This window comes from Pempheris klunzingeri, chromosome 14 (assembly GCF_042242105.1).
Source record: "Pempheris klunzingeri isolate RE-2024b chromosome 14, fPemKlu1.hap1, whole genome shotgun sequence".
Classification (NCBI taxonomy): domain Eukaryota; kingdom Metazoa; phylum Chordata; class Actinopteri; order Acropomatiformes; family Pempheridae; genus Pempheris; species Pempheris klunzingeri.
Window position 1 is genome coordinate 536946 of NC_092025.1, and position 21977 is coordinate 558922.

Below are 21977 nucleotides of genomic sequence, written 5' to 3' on the forward strand. Positions count from 1 at the left end.
CAACACACACACTGGCAACTGCTCCCCAAAAGGGTGTACTCATACAATCAAGTGTTCTTGCCTGCATGTCCACGCAGGTAGCATAAAGCTGCAATTAAAGCATGATCCCTGTGAACTACTGTTTGAGGAGACATGGCCTTGTAATAACAAATAATTATTAATATATTAATAATAATATTTTGTGTTAAATATATAAAACGGAATAATATCAGCTGCTGAAAAGTGTCGTGCTGGATTGTGGAGTCTGTATTTTTTCTTTTGAAGATCAACACTAATCTGGAGCCATGCTAGCAGTCACACGAGGCTGTACTGAGCTGCATGCTAACGTAAGCATGCTAACGCTAAGCAGGTACACTGTTTACCGCGGTGACCATTAGTTTAGCATGTTAGCATGCTGACATTTGTTAATTAGCTCTACAGCTGAGGGTTCACAGTTACTTAGCATGCTGCTAGCATAGCTAAAAAACAAAATGAACATAAAACACTTGTTACAAATGTGCGGTTGTGGTTGATGTAGTCAGTGACTGACATTGAGAGTGAACAACATGGTGAACTATAGGCTGTTATTGGCAGTGACATTCCTCCACGGTGTGTTTGATTAGCCACAGCTTCAAAACAGTCACAGAGCTCTTCTCTTACAGTAACATATGAGCCGGCCACATAAGCCTCCATTCCCTCCATGGGGTCCCACCAGCAGCCTGTGTTTTCTGGAGGAGACTCTAACATTAAAGACTGCTGCCGTCTATTTCTGTCGTATGGTTAAGTTTTACAGAATTGTGCTCCAACAACCGGAGGCCTCAGGATCTGTGTGTGTGTGTGTGTGTGTGTGTGTGTGTGTGTGTGTGTGCAGAGTCGCAGTGCCATGCTGGGAGCACAGTTAGCATGTAGCATATGTTTCTCACCACATCCTTCGTTAGCAGTGGGGACATAGCTTGGTGCTATGCCCGCGTAACCTGACGCCCACCGGTAATGGCATTTCATGCTTTCACACGAGCCCGGGCTGTGTGTGTGTGTGTGTGTGTGTGTGAGGATGGGGGGGGTGTTGAACATCGAGGCGAGCATCTAACGGAGGCCTGGGCAGGCCGGCAGAGGGCGGGGAACAGCTGGCCTTTCATTGACAGGCTTTGAGTGCTGGCAGTTAAGATTTCACTCCAAAGAGGGGGGTGTGTCAAGGCGCCCCCTCCCCCCCACACGGCTTTGACATTGTTCCAACAGGAGCCAACTGTGCTTGGAAAAAATATAAATATATGCTTAGGAACAGAGTAGCCTGGAACACTATTGGGGGGATCGTATTGTCAAGCAGGGAGCAGCGAGAGGACTCCAGCTCTCACCACAATGACGGTGCATGCTATTTCTACAGAGAAGCAAAGGCTTATCATTATTTGTAAGCAATGCTAACTGTGCCAAAGCTACAAATCCCTGAGCCAAGACTCTGATCTGTGATGTTTTGCCAACATAGCACCACTCGCCCCACAATAAAAAGACATACTTTGTGGACTATAGTCGGGTTAGTGGAGACCAGCAGGAGAGGGCAGTAAATGTTTACTGTTGCAGAAAACAGAAGAAGAACGGCATTCAGTTCATGTGTGACAGATATGTGTTTGACTGAGGGAATGGTGACAAGACAATAACAGCAGCAGTGAAAGCAAGGTCCATCATTCAGAACAGACCTGTGCACAGTAGACATTTAGACTTTTGGATGTTAAGATTATAGAATATAATATATCGCTAAAGATTTAACAACCTTTTTGGCCCCTTACAAAAAAGGCCACACGACTCCCAAGTTGGAATAACTGGAGGTTTTCTTGGTTACTTATTCTGCCAACACCCCGTGAATGCAGCAGATGCCCCCCAGTTCCACCCCGACGGTGTGGGCGCCCCAGCACATCAGCAGCAGTGATTACTGTAGCAACCATGAACAAAACCCTCACAGGCCTCTCACCTGCACATACACAACCACACTGGAGGTAGGGCTGACGGGACGGGACGGGACGAAATGAAGTTAAAACTCAAAAGCTGATTTGTCAGCTTTCATTAATCGTTTTTATCAATTCACGATACAATGATTGAATTAAACTATTATTTGAAGAAATATAACTGAATTTAAACCTCATGGCACAAAGCCACACACACACAAACAAACCAGCCTTCAGTCCATTCATTTGCTACAAGTTGTTGGTTTCAGGATCAAGTGGAGTACATATTTTGACACCCCATGGAATGATTCCATCTTGTTATTTTTAGCAGTGAGCGCAGCTCATCCATCATCCAGCAGCATGGTGCTGTGTGTCCCTGCCCAGAGCTCCCACAGCGCCCTGAGACCCAGCGACCCGCTCTGTCCTGCAGCCCCCATAGAACTAGGCCACCCAGTGAAGACATCAACATGCTGATTGTTGGGCTCCAGAACATTTACCTCATCTTTTGCCCCCACCCCCATCCTCTGTGCGCTGGCCAGTTGGTTCCCACACTCCCCGTCTGTAGCAGGCATCACTGCTCCCCAACCTTACCCCCACAAAAGGGCCAATGAGCAATGACCTCACCATGTAGAGGCTCGGTGCTCATGCACGACTTCACACGCACGTATTGTCACAAACACCTACATTCTGGCACACACAAACACACTCGTGAACACACATCCACACACCTACTCCATCAATGCTACCATCCCCCCGTCCCCCCGTCCCGCTGCCTTTCACTCCAGCTACAGTCTCCAACCAAATCTCACTTTGCCTAAGTCACACTGACATGTACAGGATAAACAAGGATGTCATCACTGGCAAATGTTGCAGGCAAGCCTTGTGCCAATCAGTAACAACATGGTTCAGCCGTCCTAAGCTTCACCTAGTGTTTCAGAAGCAGGCCAGGCCAGCTGTTACCCAGCTGGGCCTCTATGCCAATATCAGACCACATACATTATATTTAGGAAAAGATCACTGGCAATCACAGAGGCCTTTATTTCCAGCACGAGTTGGGTCCAGAGACATGGCAGACCCCACACTGGCCCCTGACCAATCACAGCTTGCCATCTTTCTCAACTGGCACGACACAGATAAGAGATTGGGATCGTGCCAAGGACGACTTCACTGGTCCACCTGATAGCACCAACTACGAATGTTCACCATCCGTCGTCACTGGGCAGGGAGGCGTGTGCTGTCGTTTTCCTAGGAGCGTGTGGGTGCACAGCATACATAGGGCCACCCACAAGGCACAAGACAGAATTTAGGCTAAAAAGACCTTTCTGAACCTGTGTTGGGAGCTTCCACTTTGACAACTGTCCATGTTCTCCACATCTGTCGGGTCTTAAAGATACTTTTCTGGTCAATTCAGGTAAAAACTTTGCTAAGAGTTGTCAGCTCTACTCGTCGCTCCTCGCATTCAGGGAACAGTTGTGGCGCACCGCTTCTCTTCTGGCTGCCTCATTGTGGTTCCAGACACCCCCTCCTTCCCACCTCCGCTCCACCCCACCCTGGCTTCTCAAGCTTCTTGGCAGAATAAAAGGCCTCTCTGATCAAAGGACACAGAGACAGGTTCCAACTGAAAAACCTGCAGCTATCACAACGGTCTGTTTATTCTGCATCGCCATGACAATATCAGATAAGAGATCTAAAAATATAAGGGGCTAAAAAAGCGGGTAGATGATGACAGAGTGAAGCGTGCAGGTTACAATGACTGAATCTGTATAGTGGAGGAAACGGGGAGAGATAAAATGGGGAAATGCCTGTTTCCATTGCTACTGGATACAAACACTGGCAACAACAACACAGGCCTGGGGTCAGCTCCTCAGCCAACTTTGCAGCAGCCTGTACGTGTGGATTATCCTTCGGTGAGCTGAAGGTCCCGTATAACTTCTGTACACATTGTATATCACTAACTACCAACTTCTAAATGTAATCCGTGTTTCTCCAAAGAGGGAGGCATAGCTGACTGTTTCCACTGCTGGAGAAACAAACTGTGATTGTAGTTTGAAAATAGCTGGCCGATACAAAGAACCTTTCATATATTTACATTAGATAAGCCCTCTGAATAGCAGTAAAACAACGAACAATGCAAAGGTCCCAACCATATCTCAAGTATGGTTAACAAAGAGCTTTCAGTCGTGCAATAATGTAAATTAATGAAGAGATTTGGCTGTACATTGTGGCAGTGAAGTCTCCGGCCGCACCAGCCTGCAGCACACACTCGCTTTGCTTCAAAAGGCCACCGCTGAAATCCTGCGCTCTCTTTCCACCGTTCACCATTTTTTCACTCCACTCAGGTTTGTTTAAAGAATGTTTCTGTTAAAAGGCACAATCATATGTAACCAGGGCGGCAGACGTGTCACAGAAGCAGGTCACCGTGTTTCCTTAATGCCAGTGCACAAAGTGTCCAGGGCCGACCTGAAGCAATAGGTGGGGCTGAGAGGGAGAGCTCGCGGCGGGCCGTCTAGTGGAGCACACCCCTGCCCCGGGTGGCCAATGGTCTCCAAGGAAAGTGTCACCCTGAAAAATGATTGACAGGCCGCCGCTTTGACTGTTGGTGTATGCTAAGCAGGGAACAAGAAGTGCATGCCGGTGCAGCTGGGGAAACATAACTCACAGCTAAGGTTGCCTCCCATGTCTCCAGTGCCTCCCATTCAGACCACAGCCATGCAACACTATACCTGCTAACAAGGCAGCCTGACATTCTGCCTCTACTATTTACTTTCCACTTTATTTATGATGCCTTTTCTATTCTGGAGCCAACCCTTCTTGTATTCCCTTTTGATTTCCCGTCACATTTCCTTCCATTAAAATGGTGTCGCTTTGCTGGGTCAATGATTGTCTGGCCCGGAGTCTGAACTTTGAACCGATGAGGCAAAGGCGCTCTCTCTTGTACACTGTAGGGAGGCGAGGCGTGGGGTGAGGGCTCTGGGTTGGGGGTTAACTAATTTACGATTCGCACCATAAAGCTTCCTGAAAGGTTGGTCGGGCTGAATAAGCAAGGATATGTTAACCTTTCACCTTCCCACGCACTGACGGCGCAGGGTCACAGGAAATGGCTGCATGACTGTGTGCGCTTTTGAAATTGTGTTTGTGTGGCACAGCGTATGTGAAAAGGCAGCTAGACGTGTCTCTCTCCTCCTAAGAGCAGGTGTTTGTGCAAGCTGTCCCAGGAGAGGAGCCCGGGTACACTGTTGTGAGACCGCTCCCACCTGTGAAGATCAAATATGAGACATTTATTATACAGGGGGGACTTATCTAGCGCTCCCTATCTGATGGGCTATGTAATGGAGAGGCCCTGGACAGATCCACTTTCACTGCCCTAAAAGGCTGGAGAGGTGACCCAAAAGGAAAACATTATGCGAGAAAACAAAGGCGTCGTAGGCGTGGAGGAGAAACCCTCTGAAGGGTACTGCCCTCTCTCCTCCCTGCTCGCCATGCAGACTGGAACCACTGAGTCCCTGCAGGGCATATTATGTCTGTGTGTGTGTGTGTGTGTGTGTGTGTGTGTGTGTGTGTCTGAGATCTCACCAGTTTTCAAGTTGTGCCTAATTAGACAGTTCAAAGTGTTAGCTCTGTGTACAGGAGGTGGTGAGTGACTGTGTGTTTTACACATAATTATGCACTGGTGACAGCTGACGTTTAAACTGGAGAGTTGTAATTTCACCATATTGTGGCGTGGGCATCACTGTGCATATTGTTTTGTGAAGTTTTTAGCGATACTGCCCCTGTTCCAACCAGGCATCAGTTAAATGATGTCGGCCCTCTCAAAGTCAAGGCCAACTCTTGATTTAGCATCCCTTCAGCAGAGGTGTCATGCAGCCGACCTTTGCTGCAGCGCTGTCTGTGTACAATGGGTTATATAACAAAGTGCAAAGACCTCTGCAAAACAGACACACTGAAATCACACAGGATTACTGCCGATAGGCACACAGCATAAAACAGGTCATTTAACTCTAGTTGAAGCCTGTAAAAGTGCATTCACAGCCTTAATACAGTCAAGAAGAGGTGAGACTTCCTGTTATTAGCCATGCTAGTGTCAAGGCTGTGGTGACTGCACCACTTTGGTCCTGACTATTGGATGGCTTGCCATGAAATCTGGCACAGACATTCACGGTTCCCAGAGGAAGAATCCTACTGGCCAGCATGATCCCCTGACTGATTTGTGGTTTTTAGTGAAATGTCTCAAATTTGAGCTATGAGACATGCTAGATAATTGCAGGTGAACTAATACATACCTAAAATAACTGACATACATCATGAACCACACGGATAAAAGCAACTCAGGGTGTGCTTCTATTGTGCGCCTAATCATTTACCCCCTGGCATTAAAAGACAGAGACCAAACACCTCAGAGTTAATTAAAAGCTGCAGCGATGAGGCTCCGACGCGAAGCTACCGCCACCGCTGCTTTGTCGGGGCATAAAAAGGACAGGACTTCCTGCTGGGGAGAGGAAGTGAGCTTGGGAGAGGTACACGGGGGGAGAGGGGGATTATCTCTCTTCACTGAACCAACAGAGCGGCGTATGGCCCGAGGATATCTGACATCACACTTTCAGATACAGTCCATGCCACACACACACTTCAAAGCTCATTGTGTTTACATGTCAATTATAAAGAATCAGACTCACACACAATTATCCACTCTTCAAAGTATGTTTACATACCATCAGGGGTGCCGTGAGCACAGACAGTCAACCTAATATGGGCGAGCACCTGGTTCAAATATGATGACGCTGCCACCTGGTCAAATAAGCGACATAATGCACTATAATAAAGCCACAGATGGACATTCACACTTTCACAGCGTTCACATGGCTGCTGTCACACCACCTCCTAATAATGAATTAACAAAATGCAGCAGAGCAGATCCAGCAAATATTACTTCATTCCAACTAACTAACTCCGTTTGTTTTACAACCACTGCCAGGAAAGGGGATAGCACCAGCGTACTGTCACACACACACACACACACACACACACACACACACACACACACACACACATCCAAAATTAGATGAACAACATGGCAGCCACATATCAGTGTGAACCAACAGGGGGCACAACAAATGCATTACATTGTGAACTCTAAATCTGGTATATTAGCAGCAGCCATATATGATTCAATATATGGAACTTGGTTGTAATCAGTCCCTTGTGACTATTACCTTTATCTGAAGCAAGCACACTATATGAAAACTGAAATACCAGGAAACAAAGCTGTTGTATACATGTCCTACTCACTGTGAAAGACAACACATAATCCAGACTCAGTGCAGTTTATTCTCATTATATTGCTATTTAGTTAGAGACACTGAACATTGGCCACAGCGAAACACATCTCCTTATCCTGAAATAACTAATTGGAGTTTATATAATGACAGAATTATAACATTTCCTCCATATGAAGTTGGCTTCTTGTCATCATGAATTAAATATCTTACTATCTTGTGAAAGCAAAATGATGGTTTTGCCAACCAAGATAAAGATCCTATCCTATCAGCTTACCCATTATTTGGTCATTTTGACTTTGAAGTCAGTAAAATGATGTGAAATCTGCTTGCCTGAGAAGTCATTGTCTCTGCTGCCTGCGGCCACTTGGACAGACTCCACTGCAATCAGACGGCCAATCAGCTGAACCATGAATCTGTCATCTCAAGATAAGGAGACGAGTCTTTAGTCACGATCATAAGACATCACTGTTTGATGTCTAAAGATGGCAGTGTGACTGAATTATTATCTCAGAGTAAGAATAGGCTAGATATGCACAAAAGTGTCATTTAACAGAAATAACAAAATAATAAAGTTTGAAAGTGACAGCCGGCTCCAGTTTTGTCTTTTTGACTTGAGGAGGACCATTATGTTTACATTTGGATCACTGATGGTGCCTTGATGATGTGATATGAGACAAGTGGTATAAAACATGTTCAACATGAGTCTTGACCTTATCATCAGTGGAACAGCTGTTTCACTGTTGGTTTACTCTATTTGGCTTCTTTTTCAGCTGGACATTTAGTTTGGGAAGTTATGGAACTCTGTGCAGGTTTGACACACAAATACTATGAAAAGAAAGATTCTAGCTGAAACAATCAGTCGTTTAATGAATTAGCTGACTGACAGAAAATGAAACTGAGTCCATATATACCAGCCATGTGATGGTTCTCTGTGGTGAGGATCTGCAGCTTTTTATGACAATAAACGGACAAATTACGCACTTAGAATAAGTTTTAAAGATCTGACAGTTGGTTGATTAACCATAAGGTCCTCAGCTGATGATTTGATCATGTAAATAGTCATTAGTTACAACCCTGTTTGGTATATTAGCCAAAAGCTTTGACTTCATTAAATGTTGAGTGTCAGACTCTGGGATAAGTGGACAATCATTAATAAAGATGATGTTGCTCTTATGTCTTGTCTTGTGTCTTTAACATGTAAAATACAGTAGCATAACATAACAGCAAGTCAACAGGAACTTTCAGTGGAAACCAAATGTCCATTAGATGAATTAAAATCCCCCAAAACAGGATTTCCAGGTAAAGCACTCGAGGTAAAGCACTCGTGTTTTCACTCTTTCAGTGTTTTTGTGCTGTAACCACACCAAAGAAGATGAATGCAAACATAAAAGGGATTATAAAAAAGACGTGTGAGTGGGTGAGGTACCTGCCAAGCACAGTTTAACCAACATGTGCATGTTCAAGCAAGGGGATCAGGAGACAGAGCAAACGGGAGGAGGAGCCAGAGCGAGGGAGAGCGATGGGGAGACAAAACAGGAGGGAGTGCTCAGATAGTGCTGCGGTGCTGGGATAGGTCTCAGAGCAGAAACTGTGGCTGTGGCCTTTTTGGAAGGACTCCAGGGCTTGTAGTGCAGGTCTCCTTTGATAATGGGCCACAGTATGTGTAAGAGTGTTGGGCTGCAGCCAAGGTACACAGCCTTTTGGTAATAGTTAACAGAGTGGGCAAACAGTGGAAGTCAGCGGCATGGAGGTAGGTCAGAGAACTGCAGTAGACACACTGCTGCTGCCCCCCTCCAGCCTAACCCTCCCTCCCCCCCGCTCCCTCCCTCTCTCTCGGATAGATCTGGCACTGGACGGGGACACTTGGCTCGTCTCCTGGCTCTTAAGCTTGAACTGGAGCTTCATAAACATGCTATTGACTCATATAGGACAAAGTGCTTTAATGAGCACTCAGCGGGACTTTCTTCATAAAATACTACGGGGGCACGTAAACAGTCCTCTAACAGGATCACAGTATCTAACGGACCCCCCCCCCCCGTCAGTACATTGTGATGTAGCAGCGTTGGCCTTTTTGTTGGGATTTTGGGAGCCAATGGATCACATTAGGAATGAGATCAATCAAAAGTGCGCGGCTACTAACGCACATTCATTTCAAGTGTCAAAAGCCGTGAATACACAGACATGGAAAACCCTAAATCCTCACTAGGGAACATTCCAAGCATGTACAAACACACATGCGTAAAATGGAAAGAATGCAAAAAAAGTGAACACCTAGGATAATGGAGTATAAGAGGGCGAAGATCAAGGCCACAGACAATGCTGCACGTTAATGTAGTCCTCTAATATATGATTTTTAGTCCTGGTACCGTCATAGTTAGTCACTATTGGGCACTAGGCACTAACTCTCCTGTTCTGCTGCTTCATTTTCATTCTATTATGTACATTCACAAAGAGTTAATGCTCTGGAAAATCAGATTTTGACTCTGTGACATGAGTGGAACATTATGTGTCATCTGTGTGTCCACGACTATTAGTGGCTGACCATGTCACATCTCATTTGGCAGAGATTACAAATGTTATGTTGTTTCTGTAACCACAATGTTAGCCAGGCTCCGTGATTCTTCCTGGGCAAATTTACCCCGATGGAGGAAGAAGTGCGACGCTCGTGTGTGTAGGTGTGCGTCTCGCTTTCAAGTATCCCTGCGTGTCCCAGACAGTCCAAGGACTCGAGAGCGGTAGACATGTCATTACTCGATCCTCTGCCAACCTGCTGCTCTAATCTCAGAGAGAGCAGACCAAACACCAAACCACACACAACTCTGCTTTAGTCTTCAGAGCTGGCTTTCAGGGCTGCTGTGGTGTAATGCTGTGCTAACCCTAACCTAGGGCCCAGAACAAAGAGCAACACCACGGTCCACTCCGCTCCCGCGCAGCAATCTGGGGGTTTAAATAGCAGGCTGTGAGGGAATGAGGCTTGGCAGCTCCCGTCAGCAGCAGACCGTCTCAAAGTAGAAAAGGAGCCCACATGACTCCACACAGCTCTAAGAGCATGCCTCGGTAGCCGTCGAGCACTACTTTTTTGCTGCTTTGGAGCGGCTCCCACAGAGGAGGTTATCAGGTGAACGGCCCTGATGAGACATCATGGCCCTGGTCTCTCAAACAGAGACTGCCTTTTGATCCGCCCACCTGATTCCAGTGAACCGCTGCACATCAAGGGCAGCTGACATTGAAACAGCGAGGATCTGTTTTTTTACTTGGAGGCTGCAGGAAGCCTAATGTTGGGAGTGAATGTAAATACAGAGGTTATGTAACCCAGATGTAGATGATATTCCGCTGGCTCTATCACTTCCCTACAAAGTCCCAGTCTGCAGTCAAGGCCATTTGAAGAGAATAATCTGAACGTTGGAAAACCAACACAGCATGCTGGCATGAAAAAGCCGAGATAGTAAGGCATATTTTGAGTGAGTTCAACAATGAAGTCATTTGTGTTTCCGTTGCTGACTAGTGTTAGTTGTTAGTGTTGGCTGTGCACTGCACACTCCAGAGGGTTAAACATGAGGGGAGTCAGTGACTGTCCAAGCCTCTCTCAGAGCACCCTAAACAGCAGACTGTCAGCATTCCTGCTGGGTGCCAAGGTATTTACTTTGGACAAGAGAGGGAGGCACTGTGAGGGACTGCTTCTAATTAGGAGCAGCCAGTCAGGAGGTCATGGCCAATTGGAATGGGTCTCCTAGATACGCAGTGCTCTCCTGAGGGCTGTTGGACAGTACACCAGGCACACTCAAGTTTGGGTTTAGTTGTTTTTGGAACGTGCAACAAGGTCACTACATGGCCGTGCTGAATCAGTTATTCCACCTGGGGTGAGGCTGACAAACGGCTAGTGGCAGCACTCTTATCATGCGTTTCAAGGAAATGTCCAAGTATGTGGAGCCCAGAGAGTATAGAGCTCTGAAATGGCCTTATAGTGGCTAAAGGCCCTTTGAAAACATTGTTCTGAAGCATGCAGTGCCACAGTCCTGGGCCATTTTTCCACTGGACAAATATTAGCAGGCTACACTGTCAATAATGTGGTGATTATGATGTACCATGAGATCAGTGCTGATGCAGAGTTCCCTCAGACCCACTCAGGTAGATGACGTATTGACAGACAGACCCGAGAACATGGCAGCAGAATGAGATCCTACCCGACCAAACCAACCCTTCGCTGAGTCCCACCCCTCAAATGCAGACTGGGCAGGCATGGCGTAGCATCGGCCAGCTCAGTCAAATAGCAGCTGTTTCAGATTTTCATCATTTTCAGGCTGGTTTTGTGGATTTCAAGCTAGTCCTTGCTAGCCATAGTGCCTGGGGGAGGTGAAAAGGTGATATTTGTTACCCCGAGAGGTTACAGATATACGGTTTTCAAGCTTTTTAACAACCGTAACAGTGAATAAAGTCCTGTCAGGAACAGTGCTGCTCCTTAACGGGAAACTTTGCAGATTTCCAGACAGTTTTTGAATAATCACTGTGTGGGAGGGATATGCAAATGAACAATGTTTAACTTTCAAGCTCCCTGCCTGTCATGCTAGGGGTGCTGTTGTTTGACTAACTGACTTACAGTAAAATTGACAGTGTTACTTTAATATTGAGTCAACTACTCAATCAAGCAACAGCCCCAAAGCCCCCTTTCTGTTGTGGCCACAACAACAAGGGGGCAGGGCTTAGCAGCGGGTCACCTGGACTGAATAGGATTTGGACCCGTCTGGTTCAGGTGCCAGTGGATCTGTGCTGCACATACAAACTAAGTGCTTGACCAGCTCTCATAAAGCCTACGTAGCATGTGGAACTTGTGTGGCTTTGATCTGGACCACCATACTGCAGCATTAACAAGGATGCAAATGAACAGACGGGCAACTTTGTGTGCGCATGTATATGTGCATGTGCTGTCCAAGGTCATGTGACACCAGTTCAAATCTCTCAGCAAGTCACATGGGGCTTTGTCTCTGCAGGCCTGAGAGTGCACTCGCAACAAAAACTCCCTGAAGGGGAAGAGGAAAACTCTCCCTGCAGGTGAACGGAGATGAACACATCAGTGAAACACATCTATCTGGCAGACATACTAACCCTTTGTCTGACTCAAAAGCATGCAGCTTTTATTTAGTCCAACTGAGAGAACAGCCATCTATCATGCTGGAAGGCATGTGACTGGATGTATGATGATCAGCCATGTTCACAGACAGCAATCATTCACCTCCCACTCACACAGCAGTCAACGAGCAAGAGTCTACGAAGGGGAAAAGCACAACCCTATTTCAAGCCCCTTACAGGGTTTCCAATTGTGATGCACGACCGGTTCACTTGAGAACAATACTCTAAAAAACAACACGTGATGAGTCCTTCCAAGACAAAAGCCTCTGATGCTCTGATGTCTTCTTATATCTCATTCTTGTATAATTACCTACCTACACACAAGGGAGGGTTACTGTTTGTCATAATATCTCATTTATGTAAGCTGCACTGCTTACTCGTCTGCATTTCTAGCTAAGTGTCTGTTCAACAAGAGTTTTCTGCCCCAAGAATTGTAGCATTAATCTGCACTTGCTGTTAGCTCTTATTATAAGTCATTATAAATAATCAATTTATCAGCCTGGCCGTACGAGCCATCTTCTATCTTTATTGTTCCAATATTGGCAAACAAGTGACAACATCTTTTAGCAAAATCCTTTACAAACTTTCATTAAACAAATGGTATTGCTGGAACACACATTAAAAAAACACCATAACTACAAATCCAGCATATATGTGGGACTCAAACGGATAAAAAGACACATCAATAAATGGTCAGTTTAGGAAACCTCCTCCGTAAAAATTCATCTTAAACCTTTGCATAAAAGGGCATTAATTGGTATTGGTGGCTTTGTTACTGTTTTACTTCTTAGCTCCTGTATATCCCATGTTGAAGAGGACACACACATCTATCTGGCTACACTACTGCACCAACACCACTTATACAACCATGATGGGTGGCACAGGGCCCAGATTTAGGCCAGAGCCTCCATACACTCTGGGATGGATCTGTTGAACGGACCTGGGATGTGCCCTTCGGCACAACAGGCCGATACCTGATCCATTTTTTCCCTTCTGGACCAGCACTGTGCCAGCTCCAGAACGAATGAGATTATACTGTAGTCATCGGACCCAAACGTAGGCCAGACCTGCATCAGTCTTTTTCATAACCTTTACTTGTGCCATAACCTTATACAAAAATATATACAGTACTGTGCCAAAGTTTTAGTCAGGTGTGGAGACACTGTAAACTAAGACTGCTTTCAAAAATAGAAGAATCTCATTTCAATTTCTTAGCAATTTACAAAATGCAAAGTGAGTGACCAGAATAAAATGTAAATCAAATCAATATTTGGTGTGACCCACCTTTGCCTTCAAAACAGCACCACTTCTTCCAGGTACACTTACACACAGTCAGGGATTTTGTAGGATCAGATTCAGGCGTGTGATTAACCAGTTATACCAAACAGGTGCTAATGATCATCAGTTTCATAAACAGCTGTAGGAGGGTTAAAACCAGGTGAGGAACAGCCAAACTCTGGTGCCAAGGTGAGGTTGTGAAGACACAGCACATTATGTTCACTTCCCTTCGAAATCAGAAGATGTCCAGCAGTGCCACCAGCTGAGAACCAGCAGAAACCAGTGGGACCAGGTACACCATCTACTGTCCAGAGAAGTCTGGCCAGAAGTGGTCTTCATGGAAGCCAAAAAGCCAAACATGGCCAAGGAACTGTGGTGCAGAAAAATGGCAGCAGGTGCTCTGGACCGATGAGTCAAATCTGAAATACTTGGCTGCAGCAGAAGGCGGTTTGTTCGCCGAAGAGCTGGAGAGCAGATCAATAATGAGTGTCTGCAGGCAACAGTGAAGCTGGAGGAGGTTCCTTACAAGTTTGGGGCTGCATTTCTGCCAATGGAGTTGGGATTAGGTCAGAGTTAATGGTGTCCTCGATGCTGAGAAATACAGGCAGATACTAATCCATCATCAGTACCATCAGGGAGGCGTCTGATTGGCCCCACATTTATTCTGCAGCAGGACAACGAGCCCAACATGCAGCCAATGTTGTTAGGAACTATCTTCAGCGTAAAGAAGAAGAAGGAGTCCTGGAAGTGATGGTGTGGCCCCCACAGAGCCCTGATCTCAACATCATCCAGTCTGTCTGGGACTGAATGAAGAGTTAGATTTTTGTTCCTTTGCTCACTTTGCATTTTGTAAACAATGACATTTTTTCTTACTTTACAGCATTTCTTCACACCTGACTAAAACTTTTGCACAGTACCATATACATCTTTTATACAATTATATTTTAAGTACTCATTTAAAATGCATGCTCTTCTCTGGCTGTACATTTCTAGAATTATCATGGTGTTTCTGGTTGACAATGCAGTTTAATTCTTTAAAATGAGACTCTTTGAGTGTATACAATAACATCTAATATTTGTTGTCAGCTTCTCTAATTCAAGAAATCAAACTCTGCATGAAGAACGGAAGTATGAGGACCATTATGGGAGCTAACACTGAAGCCTTTCTGAGGAGAGAGCAAAAAAAGGGTCAAAAGCAGGACATGCTGGTTACTGTTTGGAAGTGACCATGTGACTTTTGGAGACATAAAGCATTTTTTGTCAGCAGAGTTATCTCCCTGGATCTGGGGTTACAATATGGCTTTTGTAGTCATGCAGCACTGAAAGATCTAAGTCACTTTGATCCTGCTTAATAGAGTTTGGTAAATGATCTCAGTATGGGAGCTCCGCCTCCTGAGCACTCACACACACACACACACACACACTCACACCGGACACACTCACAAAGACTCACTCATGCTTGCACACACACACACACACACACACACACAGGAAGAATCAGACAGCCACACAGGTGAAAGCTCCTCTTCTTGCGGATCGTTGAGCCAAGCGTTCAAGCAGAAAAGTAAAAAATGTGCTTCCACTCAGAAAGCTGCTCTGCAGATTCTACTTTATAACGGTAGCACTCGGCAGCTCTGATGCAAACCTGTCCGTCATAAACATGTAGTACAGAAACTTTGACCTTCTCATACAGGAACCAAACAACGTTGTATGAAATTACATTGCTGGGACAAATGTGGCTGTATTTACCAAAGCAGCCAGCACAAAGTCATGCAAAAAAGTGATTGGAGGAGCCACAGGGAGCCGGAGAGAGGGAGGGAGTTTGTCGGAGAGCATTTATCTGTGGTATGGTGATGACTCTTTTCCTCCAACCTCTCAGCAAACTAAGCGCTTCCTGCCTTTTGAGTGCACGTAGCCATATTTGTCCTTGAAACTAAAGCACATGCAATGAATTACGAGCATTTTAAAGAGCTGTCAAGAAACAAGAGAGGGCTGGTTAGACGAGAGGAGGTGAGGAGGAGGAATTCGAAGCAGCGCTGTGGGAGAGAGGAGCGAGACAAACAGAGAAATGAAAAACTGCGGAAAGGCTTCTGAGCCTTTGATGTTAGCGGGAGCAGGAAAGGCGGGGCAGAGGTATCACTGAGCGACTTCTCAATAGAGTCGACACTCAGATGATCTATGAAGACGTCAGGCTTAAAAGAAGAGCACATGACCCATCTGAAGCTAGCATAACTGTCCAGACTCTTTAAGATGCATCGCCTATGGAGCATCAATGTCTGGGCCAGCCATTGTGCTAGTCTGTGTATTACATGTGGAGATATCTCCCAGAGAACTTGAACCTCCTGGATGACGTGTTACAGGACCATCAAAGCCATTACGATTCATCCTCTGAGCACCACGAATATATAACATATATATAACACCACACCAGTGGCAGGTGATGAAGCTACATCTTTCAGTGATCATAACCCTTCACCTGGGGCCCAAAACAAAGCATGCATAGGCAACTTTCCCCACCAGCAGCGTATTAACTCCACTCCTTATGGAGCAATTGTCATCTGCTGCCACACAGTTCTCTGTAAATCTGTATGAATGTGGCCTTGATCCCCGGGGAAGGGATAGCTTGGCCCCCACGCCCGCTACGGATCAGCAGGCTTTCCTCCGTACTCCCAGTGGATCGGTTTCAACTGGAAGATTGAGGACAGGTGCTTCACTTGACCTGCACTGTCGGGACAAATTCAGAAAGGTTGCACAAGATAACCATCTTGCTGGGAATGCAAATATGCCAAAGCATTCTCAACTGTTTAACCCTGGATATTTTACATAATTGAATTCCGCTGACCCTGAAAGCACCCTGACCCCTGCCTGGCCCTAAGTCAGGTACGGTGCCATCAAAGGAAAACCAACACACTGTGTGTGTGTGTGTGTGTGTGTGTGCGTGCGTGCATGTGCTCTTTTTCGGTCTGCGGTGACTCACTCCTTTCCATTGTAATGGATGCGTGGCTACATAATGGCACAACTTAAAAGAGCTGCGTACATTTGCTACTCCTTCAGCGCCCTGGTGGTTTCTCTGAGGGACAGACAATAAAAGCTCTGAAAAAGAAGAGCGAGACAAAGCCTGTATCATTAACATTTAATCTCAGTGTGTGATTATGTGTGCGCCATTTCAAGTCTTTCCATCAATGGAGTGTGTGTGAGAAAGAACACATGCACAAACACAGCAGCGTAGGAGGACGAGCCCTCGCTTCAATCATGACATTATTTTTTTCCTCGTCCGTCCTCTCCAACCCACCTTGTCTGTGGGCCGCTTCAAGGATAAGTCCGGTAGTAATGCCTTTACCATGCTGCACTGCGTTTGTGTGCGTGCACTCAGCCTGTGTGTGTTTGTTTGCATGCTCTAGGTGGGTGAGCTGCAGAAAACGTGGACCAAAGTATGCGACTGTTGTGCACAAATGCAGAGTGCGTAGTGGAGAACAGAGACTCTCTCTTGTTATTTGCATGAGGAGAACTAAGAAAAGTAGAAAAGAATGTGTTGTATAACGTTCATGAATTCCAGACCTGGTCTAATGACTTAAAAAGAAGGGGGCCGGCAGGATTAAGAGATTTGCCATGTTTCCCCTACCTGCCTCTCCCTTCTTCCCAGTGCCCTTAGAAACATCTCAGCAGCCATCTCTTGTGGAAGAGGGTGGACAGGACGGCACTAGCCCCTGCTTCCTGTGCTGCAGGCTGCAGCTTTGGCAGATCCCTGCTCAGGAGAAACCATTAGTCCGGAGCTTGTCTGATAGGTTGGACACGCGTGGGGGTCTGGTCGAGGCAAGAGCCAGAGGCAAGATGGAAGTGTAGTCTCAGATCCCTGGAGGAGGGAGACGATAGAGGAGCGACAGCAGGCAGGCTGAACTGATGACCATGTGAAAATATAAAATCCAAACCCGTCAGATCTGTGCGAGGCAGCCACGTACAGGAATGTGAATAATCTCCTTATTGACACGGCTGAGCATGCCTCTCATGTTAAACGCTGGCCGTAAAGCTGACGTTTGTCCCTGAATGGCCGTCCTCTCTACACAAACAGCACTTAATCACAGAAAAGTCAGCGCTCCTTTTATCAGGCGCTGTGGCGAAGCAGGGGGAAATTGTGAGCTTAGAGCGATTTCATTCGTACGTTTATGGGTCTGCCAGTGTCGCCGAGGGGCAGATGGGACGTGGTTCTACTGCTGTTTATGTTGAGGTCTCATATGGTGTCCATACCAGTGGACATGGCAGAGCTTTGCATGCCAGACATGAGCGCGGTGAATGTGCGCCGAGGCCTGCTGCAACGCTCCAATAAAAAGACACACGAGTCCTCTGTGGGCGCATCGGTGTGGGTTTGTACTTGGAGGTCGTACCAGACGCTATGACGGAAAATATAAGAGTGAGAGCAAAGCACAAGACGGGATATGTCACTCTCACTAATCCTATATTTAGTCCTTTCTCTTCCAAAGACATTTCTTTCAACGTCGCAATTCATTCACTTTCCTGTTGCTTCATTTATCAGATCCTCCAGAAACTGCTTGGATTAGGAGTCAGAGCCATTCTCCAAGAGCACCCCCCCAAAGCAGAGAGGAACACCTGCACCTGCACACAGCTCAGGAAAACCTTCTTAAAAACCATGTCGTGCCTTGTATACGAAGAACACCTCCAACAGTGTGGAGCCCCGAGGAGCCCTGGCCAGGCCGTTATCTCATCCAGGGAGATAGGAAGTATGGACAGGAAATCTAGAGGGAGGGGGTGGAGAGGGCCCATATGGGAAGCGCAGAGTAAACAGTCCTGGTTTTTAATCATCCCAGCTCACGTTCGGAACTGGACTCGCTTTGATGTTCTCCCCGAGCGCCCCCTCCGCCCTCCCATCCCTCGTTCCCAAACGGCCGCGCTGAGGGCCAGCCGGGGGAGCGCAGACAGTGGGCCCGGACGGCGGAGGGCTCAGGCAGAGACGAGGCGGCACTCAGTACCTTGTGGGACACTGGGGAGGAATGTGAAGTGGTGCAGAGTTAACTGGTGTTCACTCAATTGGCCGGCCTGCCTTAATTATAGCTGATGTATTTACGGGAGCTCTCAAAGGTCAAAGCAACATTTCAAAGCACAAAGACCCAAAATCACAGCGTGAGGAAAAAAAGAAAGTCAAGATGGCTCGAGGAGAAAATAGGTGGAGCTTTTACGATGTCCTTTAATTGGGCACAATGCCCGATGGAGGATAAACTCCAACTCTCTCACGGGGGCCGGAGGACAGCTGACAATCCTCTCAAGTTCAAAGGTATCCCAGAAGCCTTTGCACTTCTCCTCCGCTCACAATGTAAGCCTCATTTTAGAAAAGGGGAGAGAGTCAAAATTCCTCAGCACTTGTATTTGTCCAAATAGTGCTGGCCAGAGCCCAGCCAGTGTTCCAATGAGCGTGTTCATTCAGAGGACAGGGCATACTTCCAGGGAGATCACAGTTTAACAGATCAGAGGGAGATACGTACCAAAGTCTTATGACTTGAATCCACAGAGGGAAACTCCTTCTGTCTCCGCTCCTCTCTTGAGGTTTTTCTTACATGTGTTAGCAAATATAATCAAAACAGGATCTGATGATTTACAAAGGAGCTCCAGTTCTCCCTCTAATAAGCTTACTGTTGCCAACAGGCATGAATACATATACTGTATATACTGTTCCCCCAACAGGGAAGGTTCATCCTTGTCATTATAGTCTGACTGATACAAAAATAAAGTAAATTAGATTTCTTTGGACTTCTAGTACCGGATGCTGCTTTTCTAGAGATCCTCCTCCAATTCTAATAAAACAGCGAGACAACCCAAGGCTCAGGTGGGCCAAGAAGGACAGCTAGTGACTGGAGCTTATCAACAGTAGGTGTCATGCTTAAGTGTGGTCCAGAGTAACATCTGGGGTAGTGAGAGACTCCTAAAGTACGCTCTCTGAACTCCAGACAGGAAATAAACTCCACAGAAGACAAGCATCTTCCACAGTGGCTTGGTGGTCATGACGGTGTGTTCAGCCTTGCCAGTGTTAACACAGAGGAGAGAGGGAGAACAATCTAAGACAGGAAAAGGACAAAGGCAGAAAAATGTACATGTCTATCTATGGAACTCAGCCTCCTTTCCAGCCGTCATCCCCCCATCGACTAGAAGACAAGAACAGAAAGTGGGACCGTACGGCAGCCTGCAGAGGCACCGAGGACCTGTTGGAACAGGCCTAAGCTACAACAAAGAGCATCCTGCAGCATAACACCACCTCTGTGCACTGTGGGAACAGAGAGCCTTACAAAACTATGCCTTCCTAAACTTGGACAGAACCACAATGGATGGTTTTGACTCGGGCAGACGAGACAACCGGCAAAACCAACTGTCCAGACTTCTTAGCCAGCAAAAAGAAAAAATAGGGACGTATCAGCGGAGAATGAGGCCGTCGCCATTGGAACTGTGGCACATCTAAAAACAGGAGAATTGAACATGGCTCTGGTGAACACCTTCGGGTATCACTTCTCTAATGTTGATCGAGCTCTGTGCATGTGCACAGCAGCCCGGTGCGTCCTGTGTGCTGCTCATACCTTCTCATTGATCTACCTACTAACACCCTGCCAGGTTTTGTGGGAGTAAGACTGAGAAAAGAGCAGGAAGTGTCTTTGATCTCAGCTGCACTGTGATATGAGTCCACAACATGTTGTCAACATCCCACACAGACACACTGAAGCCAAATCGGTTTTAACCAGAGAGGAGAACAGCAGAGGCTTTTCACCGTGTCTAATGCCGGGCTTTCTCTGCCGAGAAGCCGTGTAAATCCTTATCAATTATGGCAAACTGCAGCATCTGGCTTGCCATTCACAAACCCTCCCACGCCTGGTGAGTGAGAAGAGACAAGATCCTACAGTGCCTCATATCTGTCGTCCCGTTTCTTTGGAGACGGTAAATAAATTGACACAGCAGAGCTTTGTGGCCCGGGAGCCCTAATCCACCCCTGAATCCTAAATATGCACGCTGGACAGGGCACATACTTCACATCTGCAGGGTTTTCTACATGGGACAAGAAGCACTTTTGCTTAGATCACAGCTGTGCTCAGCCTAATAAACTGTAGTGTACACGATCTGCTGCGTTGTTTAACAGTCCTCGGCCACACCTTGATATTAAAAATGCTGGAAGAGGATCAGATGCCAAAAATAGTTAATGCAAAACACAGCTGTCACCTTAGAGGAGATCCACCTGGAGAACCCAGCCCCGTTTCCAGGGATAAGACAGACTAACCTCAGTAACACCTGTGTGTCACTGCTGCTGTTGAAGGAGTCTAGATACTGTGTCACCTCATGCTGAGGGAGTGCTGGGGAGGACGGGGGTGCTGTGACCAGCTCCTGGAAACATGTGAGCCCCCCATGCTCACTGCAGGTGTTCACATCATCAAAGGTGTGTACAGGTGTGCAGAAGGACACTACTTCACTTCAGTGTTCTCAGTCATGACCTGTGGGACCATCTCAGCTCAGTAGTCTCACATCTACCTGCTGAAGTGTCTCTGAGCAAGGCACCCGACCCCCCACAGCTTTAACTGAGCAGGGGGGCCAGGAGAGGCCTTTGGCCCCTGCCACAGCTGAACACCCCCCTGCTCTTCTCAGTGGAGGGGACCGATGGGGGACACTGGAGGCTCCTGTCACCCTCGCACCTTACCTGCATGAGTTTGCCCTCCGCGTAGCCGGCGCTTCCTCCCACGAACACCCCCTCCAGAGTGATGGGCTTCCCCGTGGGCTCGTGGTTCAGCAGTGCCACCTTGATGACGGCTCGGAGGGCCGGCCGCTCCGACTCCAGGCCCGGCTGGCCCAGCACCACCTGCAGGGCCGCCATGAGCAGCCACGGCCAGAGCCCGGCCAGGCGCCGCTGGGGGACGGTCATGGCCTCGGCTGGGGCGGCGGGGCCCGGCCGCACATGGTGGACTTCAAAGCAGGCAAGCACACAAAACGCAGGACACGTATGGAAATATGTATAGGGCCCACTTCTTCTCTCGGCGACTAATGCCAAACAGATAGGATCCAAAGTTTTAAAGCTGGGGGGCTGCCACCATAACTCATGCGTGACTGTCCTGAAACTTCCATCAAGCACCAGAGTTAATGTTCAAACTGGACGCGCAGCAGAAAGGCACCGGTCAGCGGCCGCATGGAGCCCCGCTGCAGCTCCCCGCAGTAAAAGCAGCCGTGTCCAGGGGCGCTGTGTGGGCGGCGGAACACCGTGTGGAGCCTGAAGTGTGCACCGACTGTCCGCTCGTCACCACACACACAACCACTGTCCTCATCGGGGACCAACTGTAGTATCCTCCGATCTTCGTCCGAGCCGAGCGTGACCATGAGCGGGTGAAGTGAGTGACCGCTC

At 47.2% G+C, this 21977-nt stretch overlaps 1 protein-coding gene across 1 annotated transcript in view; it reads right to left on the reverse strand.

Moving 5' to 3' along the window:
• LOC139212918 (E3 ubiquitin-protein ligase RNF43) overlaps nucleotides 1-21926 on the reverse strand; it is a 69563-nt gene extending 47637 nt beyond the window's left edge. The window contains exon 1 of the mRNA XM_070843486.1: nucleotides 21282-21926. Within this exon, the coding sequence (XP_070699587.1) occupies nucleotides 21282-21503 (222 nt within the window). The 5' untranslated portion in view covers nucleotides 21504-21926. The remainder of the gene's footprint in view (nucleotides 1-21281) is intronic.
• Between the last annotated feature and the right edge of the window lie 51 nt (nucleotides 21927-21977).